Consider the following 24,871-nt stretch of genomic DNA (forward strand, 5'->3'; position numbering starts at 1 on the left):
CCGCGCTTCCCAGCTTCACCTGCGACACCCCCCCGCCAGCTGAGCCCCGCTTCCGCCACCGCGCTTCCGGCTTCCGCCACCGGGTGGGCGCGTGGGGCATGCCGGGCCGGAGCGGCGGGGTGCGGTACCGGGAGCGATTCGCGTCCCGTCACCGATTACCGTGGCCGTGCGGGCAGTCTGGACCGGAATGGGGGAAAGCCGTGCGGCGCCTGAACTGGGCGGCGGTAGCACGCAGCAGCCGTGCCTCTGTGAAAGCGGAGCGCTTCAGTCTTTCTTATTTTCTTTCAGAATACTCTCGCGGAGCGGACGGGGTCACGAGGAAACGGCGCGGGGCCTCGGCCGTCCCTGCACGGCGGCTCTGGGGAAGAGCGGCTCGTGCTGAAGTGCGGCGCTGGGCCCTGGAACGGACAGCACGCAGATTGTGCGAGGAGGAAATATCGGCTGCGCGCATCTGGCGTAGATCAGAGAGCAGGAAGTTGCTCGGTGCCCTTTCCGATTATTTTTTTGTAAGATGTTTTAGGAAAGGAGACAGAGTAGAGAGAAAGCGCCGTTCTCCACCTGTTTTATTTCCTCATACAACAATAAATTGGAGGAGCAGCTTTCAGAAATAGCACCCGCAGTGTGCTGCCCTCGGGGGTCAGGCCAAAAAGCCCCTTTTCTTCATGCCAGAGCCGAGAGGAAACAAGGCAGGTGTTGGGAGCCAGGGGAGCATGAGCAACTCTGAAGTTAATAATGAGAAAGTACTCCACATCCTGTTACATAAGGAGTTACATAAGGTTTTCCCATGCCTAGGTTGAAAGCTTCTGTTTCAGCTTCTTCTAAAATTCTGTTTTATTTTAGAGATCTGTTCTGCTGTGAGAGTAGAGTAAAAAAATGAAGGCTGAGTTCTCTCTGTAAAGTGATGCTGAGAAAGCATCAGCTGAGCAACCATAGGCTGCACCTGTGTCTTCCTGTTTGTGCAGAGGGAAACATGTGAATGATAGGGAAAACAAAATGAAGTGCTGAGAAACAGACATTCGAGAGCTGAGAGAAACTGAAGTGTCTCAGATCAATCAGCTCGTCCCTCAGTGTAATTCACCTCAAACAGAGGAACAAAAAACCCCCGTGTTTAGTGATGGATCCTCATAGTGAGCCTTAGAAGATAACCTTGTCGTAAGGGAAACTTTTACATGGTGTGTTCCTACATATGTAATGCTTGCCAGTTTAGTATTTAAGATCTCAAACACAAATACATTTCACTAAAATGTGCATCAGTTGTATTTTTTTACCTGTATTAATGTGGGATCCCTCTGTTCTTCCTACCAGTAGGACAAATGGAGCAGTCCACAGTTTGTTAATTCTCAGATCTTCCTCTAAGACTTCATCTAATTTAGTGTGCTGTTGTCTAAAGCTGCTGGACTTAAAATACTTGCACAATTCCTTTAAGGGATGTTCCCAAGGAGATATCTGAGGTAATAGATGGATGAGAAATGCGTTCACTTATAGAAATCATTATTAGCTAAATAAACTCTCACATTAGTAGCTTTCTGTGCTTTTTTTTTTCTCAGATTTTTTTTTTTTTTTTTTTTTTGCCAGCAGGTTGTCTGTATACATTTTCACTTCATAGGAAGAGCTAATTTACGCTCATGTATACGTACCTATGGCATCTGAAGGGTCATATAGTCAGTTGCACAAGAATATATGTATTAAAACCTATGAAATCAATTCAGGAGCACTGAAATCTAAACTTTTTGGGGGGGGAGGTGGGAGGGGGAAGCCCACAAACTTACACAACCTGTTTTTCAGCTAGTGAAAATAGTATTAATTAACAATAGATGTTGTAACTACCCTGTTAGCTAATGACACACGCAGTCAGGCAATTAGGCAATTAACATGCTCAGTCCCTTTTATAGTGTGCAGGGGCAGGCAGAAAACAATACTAGGTATAACATGGAGATTTAGAGCTTCAAACAGACTGCTTTGCCCCTAGTTCTGTGAAATCAAAATGTCTAGACCTTGGTTCCACCAGGATGGAAATGGTTGGATAGTTGACATCCTCAAAAACATCACAGCAGGGCATCAAATGCTGACCTGACTGATAAAAAGTTCCCCAGAGGTGTCAGCAGTAGTACCTTTATCACTGTGACCCCAGCTGGTACCCCAACATTCTCCGCACTTGGTATTTCACTCTCATCCACGGTTTATTGTCTTTTTCCCCTCATCAGTAAGCTGTGGCTTAGAAACCTGAATATCACTTCTCTTTTTTTTTAAGGAGATTCGGAGCTGGTACCTTCTCAATTAAGAATTTACCAGACTTGGGGTTTTGTTAACTTCCTACCAAATGACTTCAATTGAAACTACCTCAAAATGCAATGCGACAGCCACCATTACAAACAAAAGCACTGACCTGCTGATCAGCTCAAATCTGACCCAAAGCTATAGCTGGGGTTGATACAGCAGTAGATCATGGTGAAGAATGCAAATCTGATGATTTTCTTCATCCTTCTGATAAAAGATAATTTTCCTCAGACACAGTCCACCACCATCTTATGAGACAGAGGTACGAGAGCTGTTTGATTATGGGAGGAGGGAATTCCCGTGCTTGGGACAGTAAGGAAATTGGAGGAAAGATGCAGTTTGCCACAAAATTTGACAGAGACCTTAGGGACTTAAACTAACACAGTGCACAGGTTCTAAGCTAGGCTCACAGGAGGACTGTCAATAATGGATTATTCTGTTTCATGCCATGAGGAAGGTTAGCACTTCTTAAAATAAGATGCATAAATAATTCTTAAATTCAGGAAGCAGGGATCCTCCAGGGCAGTATTTGGAACTCCCAAAGTTGAAGGACGATCTGAATCTTCCTGTGGAAAGAAAGAAGATGAATACCATGACAGAAGTGACTGTGAGGAGGCAGGATGATGCTCCCCATACTTCTCGACTATCCAAGTCAGTAGCCACAAGAAGATGCCCCTATAAAGTATGCATGCCACTACTCCAGGTATAAAAGCTTTGCTCAGTGGTCCTTCATTGATTTGGGGATTTGGCATGGTTCTATTTTGTCTTGGATTGTTTCTGGGTGTTCTGCCAAGTGCCAGGTGCTGTGCCAAGCAGTGTCTCTCAGGCTCTCCACTCCCATCACTTCTGTCCTTGTACTTCTGTTCCCAGACTGCCACAGCCACAGCTCCCCTGCCTGGCCACCTGGGCAAGGAGTGCTCACCATGCTCACTCCCCAGCCTTAGTGTGCCAGAGAGCACTATCCTGCCCCAGGTACTTCATACACCTTCCGCTGGACTTCCTCTGGCTGATGCAGCTGGAACAAGCCTGAAACAGATTAGCAGATACATGCACAGAAAGGGCAAGCTGAATTTCTGCAGTGGGAACAAAATTTCATGTAACAAAGTGAAGCCCTTTTACCACTGGTTGCTGCTTGTTCCTCCAGGCTGATCACAGGCAGAAAACAAGGAGATAAAAATGGTTTTTCCTGTTTTTTGCCATTTTAGTGGCTGGTCAGTGGGAGTATGTAAATGACATACTGACACTGGGTTTGATGCTTCTCCCAAGTTTCCCAGGTAGTGGCTAAAACTTCCTTCCAAGGGATCTACCACACACATTCTTGCAATGCTACAAAGCCGACATTGTGTAAAGCACTCAGCTAATGGGTGGGTGCATGATACCAAACAAGCCAGGTACCAGGCAATATACTGTAGCCCAATGTGCTAAATTCTGTCTCATATACTTTGGCTAATATGGCAGAAAATTTGTCCTGCACTGCTGTCCAATTGGATTCCTTCCAAGGGATTTACTGCACACAAACACATTTGTACTGCCAGATGACCTGTTAGTGTACAGCACCAGCAATGGAGAGAGAGGCACACATCTTACAGATTATGGGAGTTCTGACAGTTTACATCAACAGGACTCTAGGTCACGAGCTATAAGAAAGCTGGAACACCTGAAGATCTCACAATGCCTAATGAAATGCTGCATGAAAGAAGGCTCTCACCTGCAGGAACAGTGCTCTCCTGGTGAGGAAAAATGGTTTACAAGACTGTGGGGGTCCAAAAAGAATCTAAAAATACAGCTGGAGTTTTGAAGTGTGTTTTGATAAGAAAAAGGAGATGAAAGAAGTGCACGCTAAGAAACTAAACAGATTTTGTCAAGGGATGAAGAAATAACTATGGGTAAGATTCTTCATCTTGACATGACCTGTTGTAGGACTGGAATGGTGTAAATAGGCAGGTAGATGCGGTGCCTGGTACTGCTCACTGATATCTTTTGTCAACATCACATGCAACACAGCAGTTAGCTTTTACAAGAAACAGTAGAAAATACAAGTTGCTTCAGGAAAAGACAGAGGACAGAAGGAAAGCTTTGCTAATATGACATATTTCAAATTACAAATGGGCTCATTATGTTTATGCTATTCAACTGGAACAGTCCTCGCTCATGTTCCTTCCCCTTCCAGCTCTGGGAAAACACACGTTGAAGAAATTTCCAAAGAAATCTTGCTTTCACTTTTTAAAACATCACAGGCTGAAAGCATGGAAGAGGTGAGGAAAGTAGTGAGGCAAACAAAGCAGGGTGAAAATTTGCACTTCTGTCTTAAAATGCATTTCAGAAGACTGAAGAAATGTGCCTTCTGGCTCATGCAGACCAGACCTGGGTGTGTTCTTTCTCTGGCCGACATGAGGGAGTGCAGGTGTGGTTGTAAGTTTCTCTTTGTCCTTGGGGCCATGGCTTGGAAAGGCACAGCTCATAAACACCCATCCATCTTTTTCCAGCCAACTTACTGCATGATTCAGGCATGTATGTTCCCTTGTGGATCTCCCAACAGACAGAAACTATAGGCACTGACGAAGAGGCCATGAAAAATAGTATCTGACAATCTCAACAGTGCTCTGCTGGGAAGAAAGAAGTCCAGTAAGGAATCCTGCAGAGATGACAAGTCTGCCAGTAGGATGGTTTCTCCCATACAGCGATATATTTTTTTCATTCATTCTTCTTTTAGAAGAGTGAAATTACTGTTCAGAATTCCTTTGCCTGCATTACACACAATTTTCAGAAAGCAGCACTTCTCATATTAGAGAGACAAGCACTCACAAATACCCTGAAGCAGAATTGCAACATTTACATTTGTTTCCAGTTTTAAGCTCTCACTGGGGACTAGAAACGAAAGAGTCTGTGCTGCACCCCAGAAGTGTCTGCTTTTCACTGGTGAGTCATGTGGTACTGTACAAGTCAGATCCAGTGTGTTTTTATTTCTAATCGCATGGAAAGTAAAACACATCCTTGCTATGGCTGGAATCTAACACAGACTCAATAACAACATAAAGCACTCTTGAGATTTTATCACTGCTAATGCAATGGGGCCCAGCTGTTCAGCAACATTCTGACTCTGCAAGATTTCATTGCCTTTTTGCATGTAGTAATGCAGTCAGAAATAACAAGCAAATGCACATTTTAAAAGCACATGTATGGCTTTGTTTCTAAGTAAAATACAGAATGTGCAGAAGAATAGCTTCTTGTGCTCAGCACTATGACGCTATGGAAAACGGCAGGTACATTTTTGTATCTTAAATTCTTGTTCCTTGGAAAGTGATGGTCTGCGTTGCAAAATCACTTCTAGAAAATTACTGTTTCATGATAAAGCAATGCTATTGAGAATAAATATCTCCAGATGAATCACAACCAGCTACCATTGATATTTATTTCACAGCACTGGAATTGGAGAAGAGATGGAGCAAATAGTGTTTTAGCACATTAGAAGGGAGAGCATGCAGCTTGTTTCCATTGCCATTGCTCTGCATCTAATGCACAAGTGCCTGTGCAAAATGTACATAGCTTCCCCAGACACAGAATACCATGAAGCTGAAACAAAGCTACCTTGAGGAACCAGAAGCTCTGGGAAAAAAAGCTTTGTCTATTTGGTTTGAGCAGTTTCCAGTTTTGGGCTAATGCTCATCACAGGAGAATTTGAACTGATAGCATCACTGGTTCTCTGGAATCTTATATAACTAGAACGTATGTCTGATATTAAAGCTTTCTTAAATAATGAATTTACTATTTGTGAGATGAGTCACTGGTCCATACATGGAAAATGGGGTCATTAAAGGAACACTTTGCAACAGCTGTTAAAATTATTGTTATAATGCAAGAGACTAGAATTACAGCTCAGACCTCATGTACGAATATAACAATTATGTCTCAGAAAGCGTAAGATGCAGCTTACAGGTAACAATGCCTGTAAGGATTACTGAGCATATTTAGTCTGCCCTCCTGCACTTTGCAGATTGCAATTATAGATTTTTCTTCCCTATGCAGTAATCTACAGGAGCATAAGTTTTCTTTCTCACACTTTGTTCATTCTGCCATTACCAAGCTGTCTAGTGATATCTTGTATGCAATATAAATTCACAGATAAATGAAAGGAGAAGAATCAACTCAAAAGGAACTGAAAAGGGATGTTCTTCATTTCTCAGAGAAAGCAACTGTTACACTGCTGGCTCTTTTTTTGAAGTTGAGACCACATTTGGACATCACCACAGTTACAGTGGAAAAAAAACATGAAAGCAATAGTCTGTCTTTCATGGGTACTGTGTTTGATTCAGCATTTACAAAAACTTAGCAATTGTTATGTCAGTTTGTTTAGAGAGAGTATTACCCTAACTAGCAATGTTACAGACTTGAAAGCTTCCTAAAAATTCTGAAAAGGAGAGATTAATTCCCTAGCTTTTGTTTCAGTCTGCCAAGAAATACATAAGCAAAGTTTTAAATATAGTATTCCTCCTCTATCAATCTGCAGTTTTAGCAATCAAAAATGGTAATCAAAGGAAAAAAAAAAAAAAAAAAAAAAAAAAAGAGGTGCTACTGTAGCTGACTCTCAGCATGCCTTTGCTGTAGAAGCCAGTTTCTGTATGTGTTGTTGAGAGTGCAATCAGCTGACTGGTATGTAGAAGATCATCACTGTTGGGAAAAAAAGGAAGTGTACTTTTTCACATAAAGACCAATAGATGCTATTTTGCAAAGCATGTAAGCAGATCTTGGCTAGCTGAAATAATCCAGTCACTTACAGTAACCTTGCTGTGTAGTGTTTACAAGCTTTGTGCATCTTCACATCTTTGTGCAACTTTCTACATGCCATGAAACCCACTACTTCAGATATAGCTGGCCATAGCAACATTTGCACTGTAGGTGTCTCTCAGCACTACAGTCTTTCAAAATATAAAGATGAGGTACTTCAACACTTAAATATAGGAATAACAGATGAATCTGAGGTGCAATTACTACACTATACAACATTTAATAGACAATTAAATAGTCTGCCCATTTCTGCACAGATATTCCTCAGAAAAATAATCCAACCTCAGAGATAGAGACGTGAGAATTTTTATTTAGAAATCTAATTAATGTTAGGTCCCATCAGAAGTTTAAGAAGCCAATACGAAGTCTGTACGATGCACGATTTTCTCTTAAAAAGCATTGTCACCATGACCACACACCAGCACTCCATTTAAGAAAAAATACTTTGAGTTTTGTACTCAAAAGTGCAGGTGAGGGTCAATACATTTTACACTATGTAAAGTTTAACTAGGCTCTTTTGTGCATTTGGAGGAGACACTAAAATACCATGCAAGATGCAATGACTGAAAATTACCTGGGCTGCTCTATCTGGCTCTCCCTTTTTTGTTTCAGTAGGAAGTAATGGAGAAAGTATTTTGTCTTAGACCTAACTGACAAAGTAAGATCTACTGCAGAGTGCTCTGTAAAACAAACCAGTTGACTGTTAACGTGGACCCTCATAGAGTGCTTTTCTTATCCTTTTTTTTTAACCTGCAGATGTCCTAGACCATAGCCATCCAGGAAGCAAGCTCTCTGAATTGGATTCCTCCTCCCTTAGGGGATTTAGGGATCTTAAACTACATCAGCTGCTCCTATCTTCAGATTTCTTCTCTAGATATAGAGAACTGTGACAGGTACTGGCAGTTGTTTGTTCTATGATCTGACTCAGAGGCTACTATCTTTTTTAGGCAGGTATCCATTTTCAGCCATGTACTTGCAAAATGCTGTGACAAATTCCTATAAATTTGCTGTTCAAAGCTTTAATGCAATTCCCTAAGTAACCTCACATCTTCTCTGGGTAAGAAAAATAGATTTGTGTCGTTCTATTACCATCATTGTTCTCACAATTGATGTTGAATCTAGCAATTTATATTTATCAAGAATAAATAGCATGAATTTAATGAATAAAAGCATGCACTGCATTTCATCAGGCATCTTGTACACAAGGACTCTCCTGCTTCAACTGAGCAGACCCACGCAATGCAAACAGTGCATCCCCTCTGCCTACCTACACCACATTGAAAAAAAGCTTCATCAGCCCAAATAGATGTACTAAGCCCCTGTAATTGCAAAGACAAGGCATGTTATGACAATAAAGATTTCTCAAGTCTTTATCAACCTAGTGTTGGTTTAAATATTTGGAGAGTTTAAATTGAGATCTCAAAAGTTGTGCTGAATCACAAAAGCTTCCTATCTTTAGTCTTACTAGAGATAGTGAAATAATCAACCTAAAGTAAAAGCTTTTCTCTGGTGTGCTTGGTTCCACAAACACAAAGCATGCAGTCATCTGAATAGTTCACTTGTCCTTTCTTAAACAGGTCTCCATCCCACAGTCAGTGATTATAATCCTTCTTTCTTTCTAGCAAGCCTGTACATGCAGAAGGGGAGTGGGAAAAGAGTGAAAAAATAGCCAGTAGAAGCACATTTACTTCTTTGCATACAGCTCAGTTTTAAACAAAGCGGATTAATTAAACTGCAAAGAAGCAGCTTGGTGCTTTGGGTTTTTTTTTTGTTGTTGTTCGATTTTTCTAGTTTGTTTTTTGTTGTTGTTCCAAAGGGATTTTGTTCTACTTTTGAGAAGGAAATAAAGAAATGTAAACTTTTTAATGGGTTTCAGCCACGTTCTCCAGCTACATTTCCACCACCAATCTCTCCCACAGTCTTTACCTTCACAGTGAGGAGGGTCCACTGCCCAGGCTAGCATGTCACACAAGTGGCACAGCAACTCTCTGCATGATCTCTTCTAATGGAAATACCTGACAGCTACCTGCTGCTGGATCCTGAGCCACGAGCTGATGTGGCCATGGGATGTTGGCGTGTTAACAAACACCTCACAGCAGGATTCACTGAATGCACATTTAATTCCTACTGGTTTGTCTCTCCTGTTGGTCAACAAGTCAACATGAACACAGCACAGAGTTACAGCTCTTTTCCGCTTGGCCCTTTGTGCTAAAGCTGGCCTGACATCCATGTGAAGGCCTGCAAAGATACAAACGGGAGAAACAAGGCCATTTGTTTGGCTGATGTCAGAGTAGCACAGCATTTCTTTTGGTAAGGCTGATCCAATGCAGCTCCCTCTCCTCATTTTGAAAATCTGTGAGGAGAAAGGTGCCATTCATTTCTGGCAGAAGTTGAGGGATTTGAAAAGCAGGGAGGGGAAGATCAGGTGGTGCAATGGGGTTTCACTCATTTCTTGGAATTGGTCAGTTCTACTCCTGTCCCATTCACACCTGTTAAATCCATATTTTTTTCTAAATATAAACGGCTGTAGATGGATCATCCACTTACTCAGGGATCTATTTTGCTAGTTCTGCTTTTTCTCTTCACTTTCACACATAAACACAATCCTACAGCAAATCTCTAACCAACCCTTGGTATCCCCCCCTGTGGACAAGCCAATTTTGTTAAGAGTGGCACAGCATCCAGCCCAGCAATCCAAGACTGCCTATGCAGCATACTGTCTTCCCTCTAGTAGAAAGAGGAACTTGAACCCAAGTAAGATACTTTTTTTTTTTTAATGTCAGCGACACCTGAATGTTTCTCTTCCTCTCTTAAGGAGTATGGTAGCTATCCTAGTTAGAATATTGCATGGAATAAAAATCTATTTCCTTTTGATTTCCTTCTTCAGTTTCAAAATCCAAAGCCAACTATCCTACAGCTGTCAGTCTACCGTGGGTAAGCTAATTGTGTACTCTGCTTGAGGTCTGTTCACAATATGAAAGCAGCAGTCAAGTACTTCAGTACAAAATAAGAGACCTGACAGATTTGTAATCTTAACTTCAGTTTCAACTTTGTTTCTTTCCCAAGCATTACCTGCTTTGGAGCTTACTTGGTGAAACAGTGCCTAAGACCACTAAAACGCCCTTAACTCAGCTTTGCCCACTGATATGTTCACGCCAGACACTCTTGCAAAACCTCAGCCATGAGCTCTCAGCTTCACACAAGCAGAAGCAGAAACATGTAGGTGTAGAAACCTCAAAGTCAAACATGAAGCAAGGGAGGTGTTAACCACAAGCTGCGCTCTCTTTAGCAAGTGCACGTAGGTTCCCAACAGGAGACTGGAGACAGCATGCACAAGAAATTATATGCTATAATATTTTGTACCTGCAGCCATCACCACATCAAACCCCAGACTAACCCTAAGAACTTGAGAAAGTCACTGGAGCAGTCAGTGGGTTGCTTTTCTAAACAGACCTTTTGTACAGTAATGCAATTTCAGCTTTGGAGGGGAGGAAGAAAACAGTGTTCTCACGTCAGTGTCTCAATCAGATTATGTTTCATTCCTCCCGGTTCTTATCCAAAATTTGGCTTTGGTCCTTCACTCGGTGACACATGAATCCTAGCATCAAACGAGACAAAATCATGCTGAACAAGTTCATTCAAAAGTAGTGTGTAAAGATCAACAACAACAATGAACTAGGAAACTGATATATCAAATCCTGTTTGTCTTGAGCATGAGTTCATCTGTAGGTGCCCTCTGCCTGTTCCAAATGGCCACAAAATGTGGCATTTGAAGAGCTGTTGTGTTGCATTTTAATGGTAGCTAATAGGATAACTAACTCTGTAACATTCTTTCACACATTAAAGCTCCTCTAGAAATAACATTAATACAAAAATTTAATTAGCATAATTCATTGCTGAAAAAAAATCCTAAAACCTGCCCTTGGAACAGGTTCCTATACTAAAAATAAGACAGAACCCCACACAGTCACAGCACAATTAATTTATTAGCATATCTTGTGAGTCACTGGTTTTGATCCAGGGGACATGACAGTTTTGGCACTAGACTGATTTCAGAGCTACTCAGGCCCCTGTTAGTAGAAAGGGTTTTTAATAGGACTGAGTGGGCTGAACAAATGTTCCTTCTTGACATGGGGAATTAAATATTTTCTTGAATAAGTAAAAACACAGCCCAAGCCCTTGCTCCAGGTCACAGTTCCTCATCCCACCGGGAGCAGTTCCAGGCTGGTTACCATCAGTGACCATTCTATTCCCATGCCCACATTTTCTAGCTGCAAGGAACTCCCAGAAAAGCAAGAAGATGTTACGTATTGCACTGCAGTTCAGCTACTAATAACCTTCCTCTTATATACATAAATATGTGTCTTTAAGTGGTTGATGGATCACAACAGTTACTTTGGGGATGAAGAGTCTTCAGGATATTGGCTTCAGAAAATAAGGCAGACAGACATAAAGCAAACCCTGTTTTCCTATCTCTGAGACAGCAAATACTCATGTTCCTAGTTCCTAACCAATCCCTCCACTAATACCTTTGAGGAACTGATTTGTTATTCTCTGCTACAGAGGTACAAGGATTACAGGAGTAATTGAAATCCTGTTCAGGTTCATAAATAGCTGCCCAATTAATTACAGCATGGAAACATAATTCTTATAAATCATCTGAAAAGCATTCAGCTACAGGAAATGGATAAATCTTTAATCCAGCTTCAACCGGCCCAAGCCTGGACTGGTATCAAGACAGGGCTGATGAGAGTACCCATGTAGCCCCTAGAGGGCAGGAAGGCACTAGCACTGGGTCCGCCTTTGTAAAGCACCGGGGTATTCTTGTAGGAAGAGGGCTAACAGGAGCCATGTTAGGTGCTCCTTAGACACTCTATCTAACAAATGTTCCCCAGTCACAGAGGCACTGTTTTTCATTCAACCAACACGCACCACACTACTGCAGGAACTTGTCTTACAAAGCATCCCCATAGCGCATCGCAGATGCCAGTAACTGAACTATCAGTTCCTGGAAGGGAGGAATGGGCATTACCCTCAACCAGACAACGAATGCTGCTAAGGACTCATCAGGTACCCCCTGCCCAGAGCCACGTTCTGTTCCACAGATATACCTACAGCAGCTGGCTGTGCTTGAAGGGGCTGCTGCAGCTGCCAGACACTGGGTGAATCAACCTTGGTTGGTTTTTACCTTGCTGTAGGAGGGCTGCCACTAAAACCACACCAGCAAGTTTAAAGCTAGCATACATACATAATACACAGCACTGAACAAACTTACAGCATTGCCTACTATTGAAAATACTGAAAGTAATCAGCAGATGGCACATCTTCCCCTCACAAACTGTTTTCAGTTCTGGTTACCAAAGCTTAAAGACCCAGCAGAAAGAGAAGGCGTGGAGAGACAGCTCATATGTTATCAGGTACCTAGGCAGTTTGGAATGAAGAGAGACAGAGAAGTCACAGTTTTCAAAAGACTGCAGCATAATGGACAAGAGTATAAAGCAAGGGCTCTCATTTCCTCTCATAGTTGAGAACACAAGGATAGATGGGATTCAGTAAAAACAAAAGGCAATGCATTCAGGATCTATAAAAAGACAATTGTACTGTGGAGAATGAAATTATATTGGTTCTCATTGTCAGAAAATACTGAGGCTGTAGAGCTTAGTTGGATTAAATAAGAGATTAAACATTTATGTGAAAGACGAGGGATGTTTACAATAAACTTTTTTTTTTAAGTTTGGGATATAAACATTGATACTTCCGAAAAGAAAAAATCATGAAAGTATAGCACGTAGTGTTTGAGCAGTACCTGGAGGGACAAGTACTAGTACTTTTAATTTGAACAGTGATAGCAATGCAAGTAATTAACATAAATGGTCCAAGAACAAGATTTCCCAGAAAAAAAAAGAAAAAGGCTGTTAAAACTTGTTCAGTACAAACGCACACACACTGTGCTTTGACATGTCTGCTGCTGGCCAACGTTAGGTACAAAATACAACTTTGGAGCGGCTGAGTGCTGGTCTTCTGATCAGATAATTCCAGTAACCCCCTGTGGCAAAGCATGTGAGTTTGGTTTGGGCCACAAAGAGGAACAGTGATGTTTTGAACAGGTTAGGACAACTCACAAGCGTGTTTGCAGGTTTGCTTAGCACAAGTAAGTGTAAAACTAGGTGAGGTACTTCCTCCCTTCCTCCTAGCTCATTCAGGACTCACAGAATGTTAAGTACCGTGATTCTCACAGCTTTCATGGTGACAAAATACAGGGGAAATATTTTGAATTGGAACATGGGAATCACAGAATGCTGTGCCAGGTCTGTGTCTCACTTATGTTGCATAGGCATTTTTTCTAACTCCTGAATGGCAACAAGTTAAGTAGGCTTAGGGAAAAAACCTTCAATCCTTTCTATATTTCTAAGCCTGTTGGGGTTATGAGTATAAGCTAGAAGTTCAAACCAGGTTAAACTAGAGGCGTGACAGCACTATGTTTGAGCTGATGTAGCATTCAGGCTTGGGGGAGGCTGAAAGTGAAAACTAAATCCCTCCCCATTTCCCAAACAGGTACTGTTACTGCCACTCTGGAATAGAGAGGTCTGTAACATAATTGTCCTCGGTTCTCCTCTCATTTTAACTCCTAAGAGAAAACCAGCAGTCTAGCCTGCAGCTTGTGCCTTAGGGACACTCCGCCAGCAGCCATGGACAGCACAGGCAGCACGGAGCCAAGCACAGCACTGCAAGGACCAAGCCTAGCTCTTCAAATAGAGTCATCAACACAAGCACACTGCAGACATTCAGCCCTCAAGAAGGGGCACTAACAGATCAGGTCTGTCTCAAAGGGCAATTTGCAGGTGTTCTAACATTGCATGTTTCAAAGATTCCTTTAATTCTTTTTTAAAAATAAAGTTTCCATGTATGATTTTCAAAGTCCATTAGAGCACTTGTAAGCCAACTGTACAGTAATCACTGGAGAAGGTAAATTAACTGTTCAGTTTAGCAAAAATCAGACACCTATGCAGGTCACTTTTAGATTAAGCTGCTTTGTAGAAGAGAAATTAAAACTTCTGGCAGTCACTGCTTGTTTAACTCAAGGCAATTTCTAATACACTATCACTACTTGTCCTATCATATGACATAGCTAATCCACAGGTTGTGCTGTCTTCCATTCTTGCCTTGATAATTCCCAGGTACCAAACATCTCAGTGCCTTGAGTACAGACCTTGCAGTCAGCAGGCTAGTGTGTGACTGAGTGAATCCAAAACATGCACATTTGGCAAAAGTTCCACATGTCTCAGACTGTATTATTACTCCATGTTTGGATCATTGGTTGTGCACCAAGGCTGCTCATGAACAGGCCTGTCTTCTCTCTGGCTTGGCTACACGTATACAGAACACACCACTGTGAGCTGCACAACTGTTAACACACTTAGCTCTTCTGCTTTTGTATTTTTCTCCCTACTCAAAAATAATCAATTAACCTAGAAAGTAATTAAGGCCTCAGAGCAGGAAATTACGTCCATTTGTTTGAATGAGAGAAGGAAGAAACTGAAGTGTTCAATAACACTTGTATTCTCTCCGTATTATTTATGTCCAGGTTGAGAAGGTCTGACCCTAAAACAGTAGTAGCTTGATGGCACTGCTTGCAGACCCTTAAGTCAAGCCAAAACCCAATTCCACTGAGATGAATGAAAAGAGAAACATAAAAAGAAGAGAGAAACTGTTGTACAAAGGCTGCATATACTCCAGGAATGCAGGAAACTGCCTTGCACCTCAAGAAAACTACTCACTCTAGTGTTTGTTTGGTGTCTACACTCCAGAGTATTTCCATGCTTCACAGGAGGACTATGAACACAGAGATACTAAAGGCTAAGATCACAAAGGGCAGTTAATAATAATGATGAATAAAATATCAAGATAAAGTCCCTGCAGTGCTGTTAAACTATGAATCAACACCTGAACACTTAACACTATATTTGGATTTAACGAAAAGTAATAGTGTCTATTCCAGTCACAGTGAAGTCACATTTTTAAGTCATTCACAGTAATCATGAGAGCAAGAAAGCTATTGTCTCTTAAAAGCGAAGATTTACTCTCACACAAACAATTGATTCCAGGAGACGCTGCTTTATGGAGAAACAAAAAACAAACCACAGAAGAACCACAATTTTGAGAAAGCAGCAATAAAGCCGTAGCATCTGACCAGAAATGTGTGGCACAAGGATTACAGCTGGAAGGACAAGCACCTCTTAGCAGGGACAGACATTTTAGAATCTAATATTCAGAAGAGAAAAGGTTCCCCCTAGAGACATATCAGGGGAAAAAAAAGGCCAATTGTTAGCCTGCTCCTCAGCTCAGGTCAAATCTTCTCATTTCTGGAATGGAAGAGAGACATGTTATGAAAAAGTATGCCAGAGCTTGCAGCAACTTACAAGCATCTCACCTGTCTTTGCAGTGATTTTCAAGTGTGTGAACATACAAAAACTGGTGAACAGATTTACAGAGACAGGCATATCTTCATTTCTACCATTTCCGTGTGTTGGGACCAAAGAAATAAGCATTGATTGCATTACAGGACTCAAACTTGTTGTCAGAGCAACACAGGCTAATTTGTCCTACCAGTGTGCACTTGCTTTGTCTGCTCAGAGATTAAGAACTAAAGTGAGACCAAAGAATCAACCATAGCTGTTTTTCTCCCAGTTCTATGTTAAATTACTTTCCCAGTGTCCAAAAGAAAACACACATTTCCACCATTCCCAGGCCAGAAGCCACAGCTTTCAGCTGCTGCAGGGAGAAGGACAAGTTGAAGTTCCTGGGGCTCAGACATTTTCATTTTAGCTTGGTCACTTTCTTGATCCAGGGTACGTATCTGCTGACCTTTGTGTACACACCAGGGGAATCCTTCCGACCACACCCGTAACCCCAGGAAGTGATTCCCAAAATGATCCAGCGTCCATTTGACTTCTGACACATGAGTGGCCCTCCGCTGTCACCCTGGCAGCTGTCCACTCGTTTATCTTCAGAGAGGTTCCCAGCACAAATCATGCGGTTCGTGAACTTCTGCCCATAACGGACCTCACAGTCTTCCCGTGGCAGAAGAGGCACCACCCCCTGCAGTAGTGTTCTTGAATAAGATTTCCCTGGAACAGAACAGACCAGCTAAACCAATTCACATACAGACAACAGCAGCAGCCTAGAGCAACAGTTCTCTGCACAAAAATGGATACTTGTACATTTCACATCAAGATTGTGGCACAGAATTAGGCCAAACTCAGCATCTCTGAACGACCAGAACTTCAGAGAAGTGCAAAACCAGACCACAAAAAAGAGCTGTAACATCAAAGAAGCAGGGAAGAGGTTGGAGAAAGGGGATAGATCAAAGGATGAGTCTTACTCCTGGTTCTGCCAACGAATAACTTGAACTTTGTTCAGCTTATTTCACCTCTTAGAGCCTTCATTTCTTTCTCTCTAAAATGACAGTGTTTTCACAAAGGAATAAATGAAGTAACATTTGTGAAATGCTCAATCCTCAGAGAAGTTTTGGAACACGTTTCAGAAGCATCCAAATATTATTCAAAGGGAGCTTACATCATCTTTGGCCAGACTTATTTCTATTTGCTCAAATTTTGGTTACCATAGACTTGATCAGAATTTAAGGCTCATTTCTTAGAGTGCAAACTTCTGGTGCTCAAGATTTAAAGTAATTTATGGACTTACAGTAAGTTCACGAGGTAGTTGTTAACTCATTGAGAAAGATGGGTTTGGTGTGTGGGAGAGATTCTACATGTTAAGTACCAGCATAACTTAAAGGAACTACATGACTAAATTACTCCTTGATCCTCTGCAGACACCCCAAAGTGACATGTGCACCTGGTATAACTAACTTCAAAGGCAAATCTGTATTTTCAATCAAACACTTGAGTAACAGCTAGAGAAACAGCTGGAAAGGATGGCTAAGTCCAAAAACAACAGAAAACTCCTGGGGCTATTTGTGTTTTGGCAGCAAGTCTTTCTGAACATATGGATTTTCTCCAGTCACAGCAGCCCAGAAAGGCTTCCTTTCCTTAAGCCCTCCTTTGCATCTACGAACCCCAAGTGGGAAAGGACTGCACAACTGGTCACAACGTCTTACTTAGAGTTCAAAGCTGTCCCCAGACTAATGCATTCATGTCAGAACGCCACCAAGCCCAGCATTTTAAAACATTGCCTTGACAGTGTTAACAATTTAGTCATTAATACTTTCTAGAATATTCTCTCCTCCCTTTAACCTAGAAGTTTCAGAGTAATGTTGTGTAAAACGGCATGTACGGCAGGTTCTCAAAGCTTGTGCAGAAACCAATGTCAGAGCCCAGCTGTCCCTGGAACAATATCCAGGGAGATTCATCACAGTGGCTGGACTTCCAAGAAAGGTCACCTACTGTACAGAAAGAGCACTTTGTCTCAGCTCACTACCTAGGCACATGCTCTTTACAAGCAAGATTTATGAGGAACACTCCTTCCACTGCAAAGCCCTCACTTTACTACTGTGATCTATAAAGAAGGCAGGAGACCATGGAAACATGGGGACCTTCCTGAACAATATACAGATTTTGTGCACCAGCTCTGCATGTGCAATGGCTCTGTTGTGGGCAAACATGCATGCGGAAAGGGGAGAGAATGAGAGAACTGTGATGAGCTGGCAGGTTTCCTCTCCCTCACAACTTCAGAAGATTGCTATGGCAACCAAAACTTCCATCATGGACAGGCTTCAAGACAACCTTAACATCAGAAGAAAACAGTGGCACAAAAATTGCTTTATTTCCTGTTCCTTGACACCATGCACTTGGCAGAAATAATAGGAGCATTAAAAACATGGCCTTGAATTGAACAGACGTAAAATAATTGTGCATATAGATTCCTCAGTCCAGATTCTCCCCATCCCTATCTTGCTCCTAAGAGCTTTGTCACTTACCTGTGTCTCCCCAACCAGAGATGATGCAGGCTTGCCTGTTTATGTCAGACTTCTCTTTCTTATCAGGAAGGCAGATAGGCAGAACGTGGCTGTTGAAGGAGAGACAATGCCCCTCTCTGCCTCGCATTCGGACCAGGGCAATGTCATTATCGTTGCTGCCAGCCCAGTAGTTCCTGTGGAGGACAATCCGCTCCACAGGCAGCTCTCTCTCAAACTCATCCTTCACAGCTGTGTGGTAGTCACCTACCCGCAGCAGGTAGCGTCGCACATCAACACCAAACCTAGAGAAAAAGACATGCAATACCTTGATATTTCTACTAACAGAGAATTAGACTCATGCAAGTCTCAACTGCTTTGAGACTCAACCCACAAACTTATAAAGAAGTGCCAGCTACAGGACTGTGGGATCTCTTCCCACAGATGTGATAATGCCAGCTGTTACAGTCACTATTTACCATGCACAATACTTCTTTCTATAGAAAGGGTTACAACAGTTGTAACGGGCTCATGGCTTTCTCTTTTCACATTTCCTTAAAGTACTGGGAGATGATTCTATGATTAATAGCAAAATGATGGTTCCCTTTAAGGTGTAAAACTTCAAAGTTAAGAGGGCAGGTATAAGCAGTGAGGGATAACGCAAGCCTAAATTGAGTCATCCCCATAAGTGCTCCAAAAATCACACACATCATAACCTGAAGGTCTTGGTTTAGAAACTTTGTTCATGTGTTTCCATTGGGTTGGGAGAACAACCTCATTTGAGGTTATCTTCTTTGTCTTTGAGAATCCCTTAGAGCTCCCATTTACAAACACACCTTTTGAAGCAGTGGGCTGCAGTCACTACCCAGCAACTGCTGATCAGTGTTGCCCCACAGAGCAGACGGGTATCTCTCTGGAAACCCTTCAACCGTAGTGAGGCCTGCCATGGCCAACCACCTCTGAAGAAGAAACAGAAGAACAGTAAGCATCACATACACGGGAGTTGTTGCTTTTCCCGTTCACTCTGCCTTATCTGAGTTCAGCTGACAAGCATTCTTCCCTAGATAGACCATTGGTTCAAATGAAGTTAGGAAAGCTGGAACCTGTTCTGCCTTTCTCAGCAATTACCTGAGAGACTTGTTTCCACCTATGATCCTTTTCTTGCGACGATGAAGTAGGCGCATGCCACACACACTGGACTCTGGACCTGCACAGTAAAGTTAGCACAGTTGGATAGATACCTTCAGCTTGAGTATCAACAACTGCTGTCACAGAGCCAAGATATCCCTCCTGTCCCCTGAAGGCATTAATCCTCCTGGTAGTTGACTGCATTGTGTTGTGCAAAGGAATTTATATAAGATTTGTTCCCAATGGTTTCCACAGTTTTAGTGGAGGAGCTTACCTCCAGAATCTGTAGTCCTATGGCAAGAATTGGCTCTACATCTTTCCTCAGTGCTCCAAAGCCCAAAGTTTGCTTATAGTTACTGCTCTAAGGAAGAGTATAATGATATGACTCAAGGGAAGTTCTGCAGGCTCAAAGACCTGACGTGGTTAGAGCTCCTCTGACTAGTCTAGATTAGAAGAGACAGTGAAAACAAAGGAAGAGTAACCAGGAGCTGCAAGAGAGAACATGCTTATTTTGTAGTTAAAGTTTCAACTGAAAAAGATAAAAACTACAGTGAAAAAGCATGCAGAAATCCTAAACCTTGAGCCCCAGATTTCTGTGTAGAAGAAAGGGCACATCACCTGTTCTCCTGATATCCTGGACCTTCTCTTCCACATAGTCACAAATCACACCAGCATCTTCACTGTGCCAGCAACTGTGAATCCCAGTGTCAGGTCTGACACATTGCCCCAGAGCGTGCTCTGTGCCTCTACATTCTATACTGTCCAGATGGATGGGCCCTTGGCCTTCACCAAAATAAGCCATTGCCCTGGCTTTTGCTGCACCACTGCAATGAGAGAGAGAATGGCTAATGTGCATTAAGCAAGAGGCAGGTGAAACTGATGCACCAGCATGTTTTAAAGAGAAATTTCAAGGGAAATGAATCTCCCAGAAACAGGTTCAGAAAGAAGATTCCTCCTGAGAGCAATTTGTATTTGTAAGATGCATGTACCAGTCATCTTACCTGAAGCCCAATTGCCTGCAAACTACTGTAGCATCTCTGTCTGTCCAGCCATCATCACAGATGCTGCCCCACTGCCCATTCAGGAATACTTCAACCCGTCCCTCCTTGGTGCTTTCTCCATCCACCAGCCGCACAGGAGGTCCTGTGAAAGAAAAAACACAGGGGTTGCTGCAAGTAAAAATACCAAAGAGCATGAGGTGCCCAGAACTTAGTTTTTATAGGAAAAACTGAGGAGATGAGGAGGAGGTGAGAAGAAGAGTGGTGAGCTATTTGACCGCTATGTCCCTCATTTCATTGCCTTGCAAAATTGGTGCATATTAATTTATTAAATACACACTGGAAATCATTAGATCATATTTCTGAAAGCTAAGTAAAGAGGAGAACAAGAGCAGAAAGAAAGTTATTAGCTGCTGAGCCAAGAACGGACAAGCTTAAACATGCCTTGGAAATAAATCCATTCAATTATAAAAACTATTACATTATTCTAGGCAAGAAAAGTGCTCTACATCCAGGAAAAACAACAAAAAAAAATTGGATGGTGTATATTTGAATTAAAAAAAAAAAAAAAAAAAAAAAGATGACAAATTGGAAAGTTTCCTGCAGTAAACAGTACCAGGCCTCATATAAACAAAGAGACCATCAGAATCGTTCTCTTCAATCTCCATCTCTCTACAGGTCTGGCTGTACATCTTGAAGAACCACAGTTCCATGGCTCTGCCCCAAAACAGCCAGGGCTTATTCCTATGAATCCTTCTCAAAAACCAGTTCTAATTGAGGCAGCAGAGGGAAAGATCCCACATCTGCCAAAGTTTCCAAAGTATCAGACCAGAAAGTGATGTTTTCCCTCTGTCCAGAGCAAGGCACAAGTTAAGTTACCGAGGCTGCCAGTGACTGTGTTGCTCTCAGGGGAACAGTGGACTCCCACGTCCTCAGCGTGTGAGCAGTCGTGCTGCCCCCAGTTGCTATGGGGACAGTCCAGGAGGGAGAGCTCCGTGCCCACACAAGCCACATCATCCAGCAAGATAAAGCCTTGGCCAGCAGCATAGTCTGCTTCAGAGGCCAGGGTAGCAGGCCCACTAGAGGGAAGAAAGAGAATGTTAACATCAAAGTCATTGTAACTCACTAATCCCACAGAGGGTCCCAAACTCAAACCAAAAGGAAAACTCACCTGGAGACATCTTCTGTGGCACTGGTGGTCTCTCTACTCAGCTATTCAGTGATACAGCCAATCAGCTGGCACACCTCACCAACTTCAGCTTTCATAGAGACCATTAAGAAATCCCTACCACTACTCTTTCTTGTTCTAATGGTCTTCCTTCAAGTACCAAAGCAGGTGATGTAGGTTAGCAGCAGTGCAGACAGCTGATACTGTTTAGCAGGTGATAAAGCTTAGCTGACAGAGCAGACAGGGTGGTAGTGCTGAGCTGATTATTTCTTAAATTTTGAGATGTATAAGAAAAAATTCTAACTTTGGTGGGGGATTCATTAAGACAGTACTAAGCCTGTTATCTACTTTCAAAACAGGTCAAAGCAAGAAATAATTAAGACAGATACATATATTAATTTTTTCCTGGGAAAGGATGTGGACACCTATTATTCTTTCCTGAATGAAACTGCATAATGGTAATGACAAAGTACTGAAGGAAGTACTGAAGGAAGTAACGTCCAGCCCATACCAGTAAAGGGACATAGAATCTAAACCTTGACATTAGGAAGTACAGATACTACAAATGCTCTCAGTCCTACCTGAAGCCCAGCTGCCTGCAGACCACCTGGGCACTGAGATCTGTCCAGCCATCATCACATACTGTGCCCCAGTCTCCATTGTAATAAACTTCTACCCTGCCTTCGCTGGGGCTGCGACCACCAGTCAGCCTTACAGTGCCCTCTGCAAGGGGTAGGAGAAGGAAAGATCAGCACTCAGAAAGGGAGAGAATAAACAGCCTAAGCCCCATTGCTGAAGACTCTCTACAGCCCATGACAGGAAGAAACCAAAGACAGTTACCTAAGGATACCAAAAAAAAACGAACATACCTCAGTCTTTCCATACCTCAGCATTTCCACCTTGTCTGGCTCTGATTCATTTCCACCTATGTAATACAGGAGCAAGGCTGCATCTGACTGGCACAGAACTGTAAGTACATACCTGTGAAAGGGTCACAGGAGACGCCAGCATCTTCAATATGGTCACAGTTTTGTTGTCCCCAGTCACTCTTCTTGCATTGATCGAGTGAGAGTTCATTGCCTGAGCACTCCACTTCATCTAGCAGGATGGGGCCAGATCCCTGACCATAGTGAGCCCACGACAAGGCTTTCGGGTTCCCACTGCAAGAGATGCATGAAAATTCAGTAAGGAAGGTCACAGTCTGGTGCTCTTGGATTCTGTGTTTCCCAGAGTCTCTCCTACACTAATCCTTCCATAGCTTATCTGTATTTCTTACACAGTGGTGTTGTCAACGGTTAACCAATATATCTCACTGGAAAGTTCTTTAATATGATTTGAGGACAATGATGTCTCAGTCTCAGTGAAAGGCAAAACTCCCAAAGTAGGAAGGATCTCAAACCTAACTCAGCTATTTTGAGCAACTATGCAGAATTGATTTAGTGTACAATAGTTCCTTGCATTAAGTGTCGGATAGCACAGAGAATGAGGTGCTCCCTTGCTTTCCTCCTGAATAAAGAGGATAAAGACAATCAGTGAAACTGAAGGTGTTTAAATTTAAACAAATAAATGACTGCAATTCACCTGTGGAAGTCACTGCAAGTTAGCACTGCAGCCACAAATACATGCATTATACAAGCATGTAAAAATAATGAACAGGGATAAACACAAACAAACGTTGGATAGGATTAAACCAACTCTTTTTTACACAGCATAAACCCATAAAACTGACTGACCTAATTAAGTACAAAATCTCATGACAAGATGTTAAGTCTGGAATTATCTTCCCCAAGATTTTCTTACCCTTCCATAGAAAGGAATGGTGCTATATGGTGAAGACAGATGCTCTCACATTCTTTATTCAGACTACTTCTATTACTACTTCATGTGAACAGTACGGAAAGTACCTGAGTCCCAGCTGCCTACAAACTACTTCAGCATCACGGTCATCCCATTGGTCATCACAGATGGTACCCCACTTGCCATCATGGTATACCTCCACCCGTCCTTCAAAGCTCTCCTTTCCCCCAACTAAACGCAATGGAGCACCTACACCTGTGTTTCAAAAAAGGAAAAAAGAATAAAACAGAACAAGATAGAGACAAAGCACATCTAGTAGTTAAGGACATAGAGCTATTCACCAGCCAGAGCCACTTCTGGGACTCTCTTGTTCCATTCTACCATTTCCTCCCCTCCAAACCCTCTAGAAACATCAATGACTGCAAGCCACAGCAGGAGGTGCCACTAGTCCAGGGATGGCTCTTTAACTGGCTGCTACAATGACCAGGACTTTGCTGCCTGTAAACAAAAACCTGTTCAGAGTGAAAAGGGATGTGGTCATAAGCAACAGCATCTTTCAGTGATTTTGGAAGCACACTGAGTACTTGGGATTGGGAAAAAAAAATTGTTTTCCACTGGAAGGAAAGTAATCACCATCGCAGCAGGTGAAAAAAGAATACGCTCCAATGATTTACTCTCCACAGCATCATGATCTCAGATTTAATATCTTATCAGCAACATTAGATTCCAAGCGAACTAGGCACAAGTAAAAAGGGAGTGAACCCCCCTTTAGAGATTTACCTTCTGGAGGGACACATGTTACCATGGCGCTCCCCTGGTTACAAGTTCCTGACACAGCTTCCTGATAGCCGCACTGCAAGAGGGTTTTCTCATCCCCATGGCAGTTTGCTGACTGCAGGTGCAGGGGAATAGGCCACAGTCCAGGATGATTCTTCTTCCCAGCTGTGCCAATCTCACTGGTGTGGAGAATGCAATAGAATGATGAAACTGTTGTACTGCTTAACTCACACTTGTTTTCCAGCCCAATTGTGGCATTTCATGTCTTGTGAGCCCAATTAATTGTGAGAGCTTAAAGGGATAGCCATTTGCAGTCTAAGCAAGCAAGCACGTAGTACTATCCCACCATGTAATACATGCTATCTTCCCTGCAGCAGAGTTGATCTGGTCAGAAATGGTACCCTCATTGGAGAGTGATAAACAAACCCTTCAACAGATTGTAACATGGTCAGCACATCTAAATATCTGAATCAAATTCTTCCTTCTCTGTGGACCTAATCTCTTTTTCTTTGGAAAACTAAAGGCCAAATAAGAGATTCCCAAAGAGGGTTCACAGTTGCAACATTTTCTAAAAGATCAGTACAGTAATACTAAAACGATAATATTAAAAATTGAATCTCTCAGCACAGCACTGAACATCAAGATTTAGAAACTACTGTTCCTGTAAATGCTGACTGGGGTTAGGCATAGCCATGGAAAGAACACAGGTGCATAGGACCCCAGCAAGTAGGAAGTCAGCCTACAGGACAAACTCCTCTCCTACAGCCTACATAGAATCATAGAATCATAGAATCACTAAGGTTGGAAAAGACCTAAAAGATCACCCAGTCCAACCGTTCACCTATTCCCAATAGCTCCCACTAAACCATGTCCCTCAACACAACATCCAGCCTTTCCTTGAACACCCCCAGGGTCGGTGATTCCACCACCTCCCTGGGCAGTCCATTCCAGTGCCTGACCACCCTTTCTGAAAAGTAATACTTCCTCATGTCCAGCCTGAATCTCCCCTGCCGTAGCTTGAAACCA

General features: G+C 42.4%; 1 protein-coding gene across 5 annotated transcripts in view; it reads right to left on the bottom strand.

Annotated features, from left to right (window-relative positions):
- Positions 1-2,781: 2,781 nt before the first annotated feature.
- The window catches only part of LOC122175397 (neurotrypsin-like), a 33,345-nt gene continuing 11,255 nt past the window's right edge, over positions 2,782-24,871 (bottom strand). For 4 of the 5 annotated variants that reach the window (XM_042863054.1, XM_042863055.1, XM_042863052.1 and 1 more), the window contains 11 exons: positions 23,849-24,024; positions 23,176-23,323; positions 22,253-22,431; positions 21,853-21,994; positions 20,983-21,182; positions 20,107-20,248; positions 19,724-19,929; positions 19,106-19,184; positions 18,814-18,936; positions 18,002-18,282; positions 11,060-16,190 (listed from right to left, as the gene is read on the bottom strand). In XM_042863054.1, coding sequence (XP_042718988.1) covers positions 15,880-16,190; positions 18,002-18,282; positions 18,814-18,936; positions 19,106-19,184; positions 19,724-19,929; positions 20,107-20,248; positions 20,983-21,182; positions 21,853-21,994; positions 22,253-22,431; positions 23,176-23,323; positions 23,849-24,024 — 1,987 coding nt within the window. In that variant the 3' untranslated portion in view covers positions 11,060-15,879. Of the gene's footprint in view, positions 2,844-11,059; positions 16,191-18,001; positions 18,283-18,813; positions 18,937-19,105; positions 19,185-19,723; positions 19,930-20,106; positions 20,249-20,982; positions 21,183-21,852; positions 21,995-22,252; positions 22,432-23,175; positions 23,324-23,848; positions 24,025-24,871 lie in introns of those variants that run through there. The other variant, XR_006177400.1, reaches the window with a different exon arrangement.

Source organism: Lagopus leucura, unplaced genomic scaffold, assembly GCF_019238085.1.
Source record: "Lagopus leucura isolate 7727_CA_CO unplaced genomic scaffold, USGS_WTPT01 Super-Scaffold_739, whole genome shotgun sequence".
In the NCBI taxonomy this organism is placed as follows: domain Eukaryota; kingdom Metazoa; phylum Chordata; class Aves; order Galliformes; family Phasianidae; genus Lagopus; species Lagopus leucura.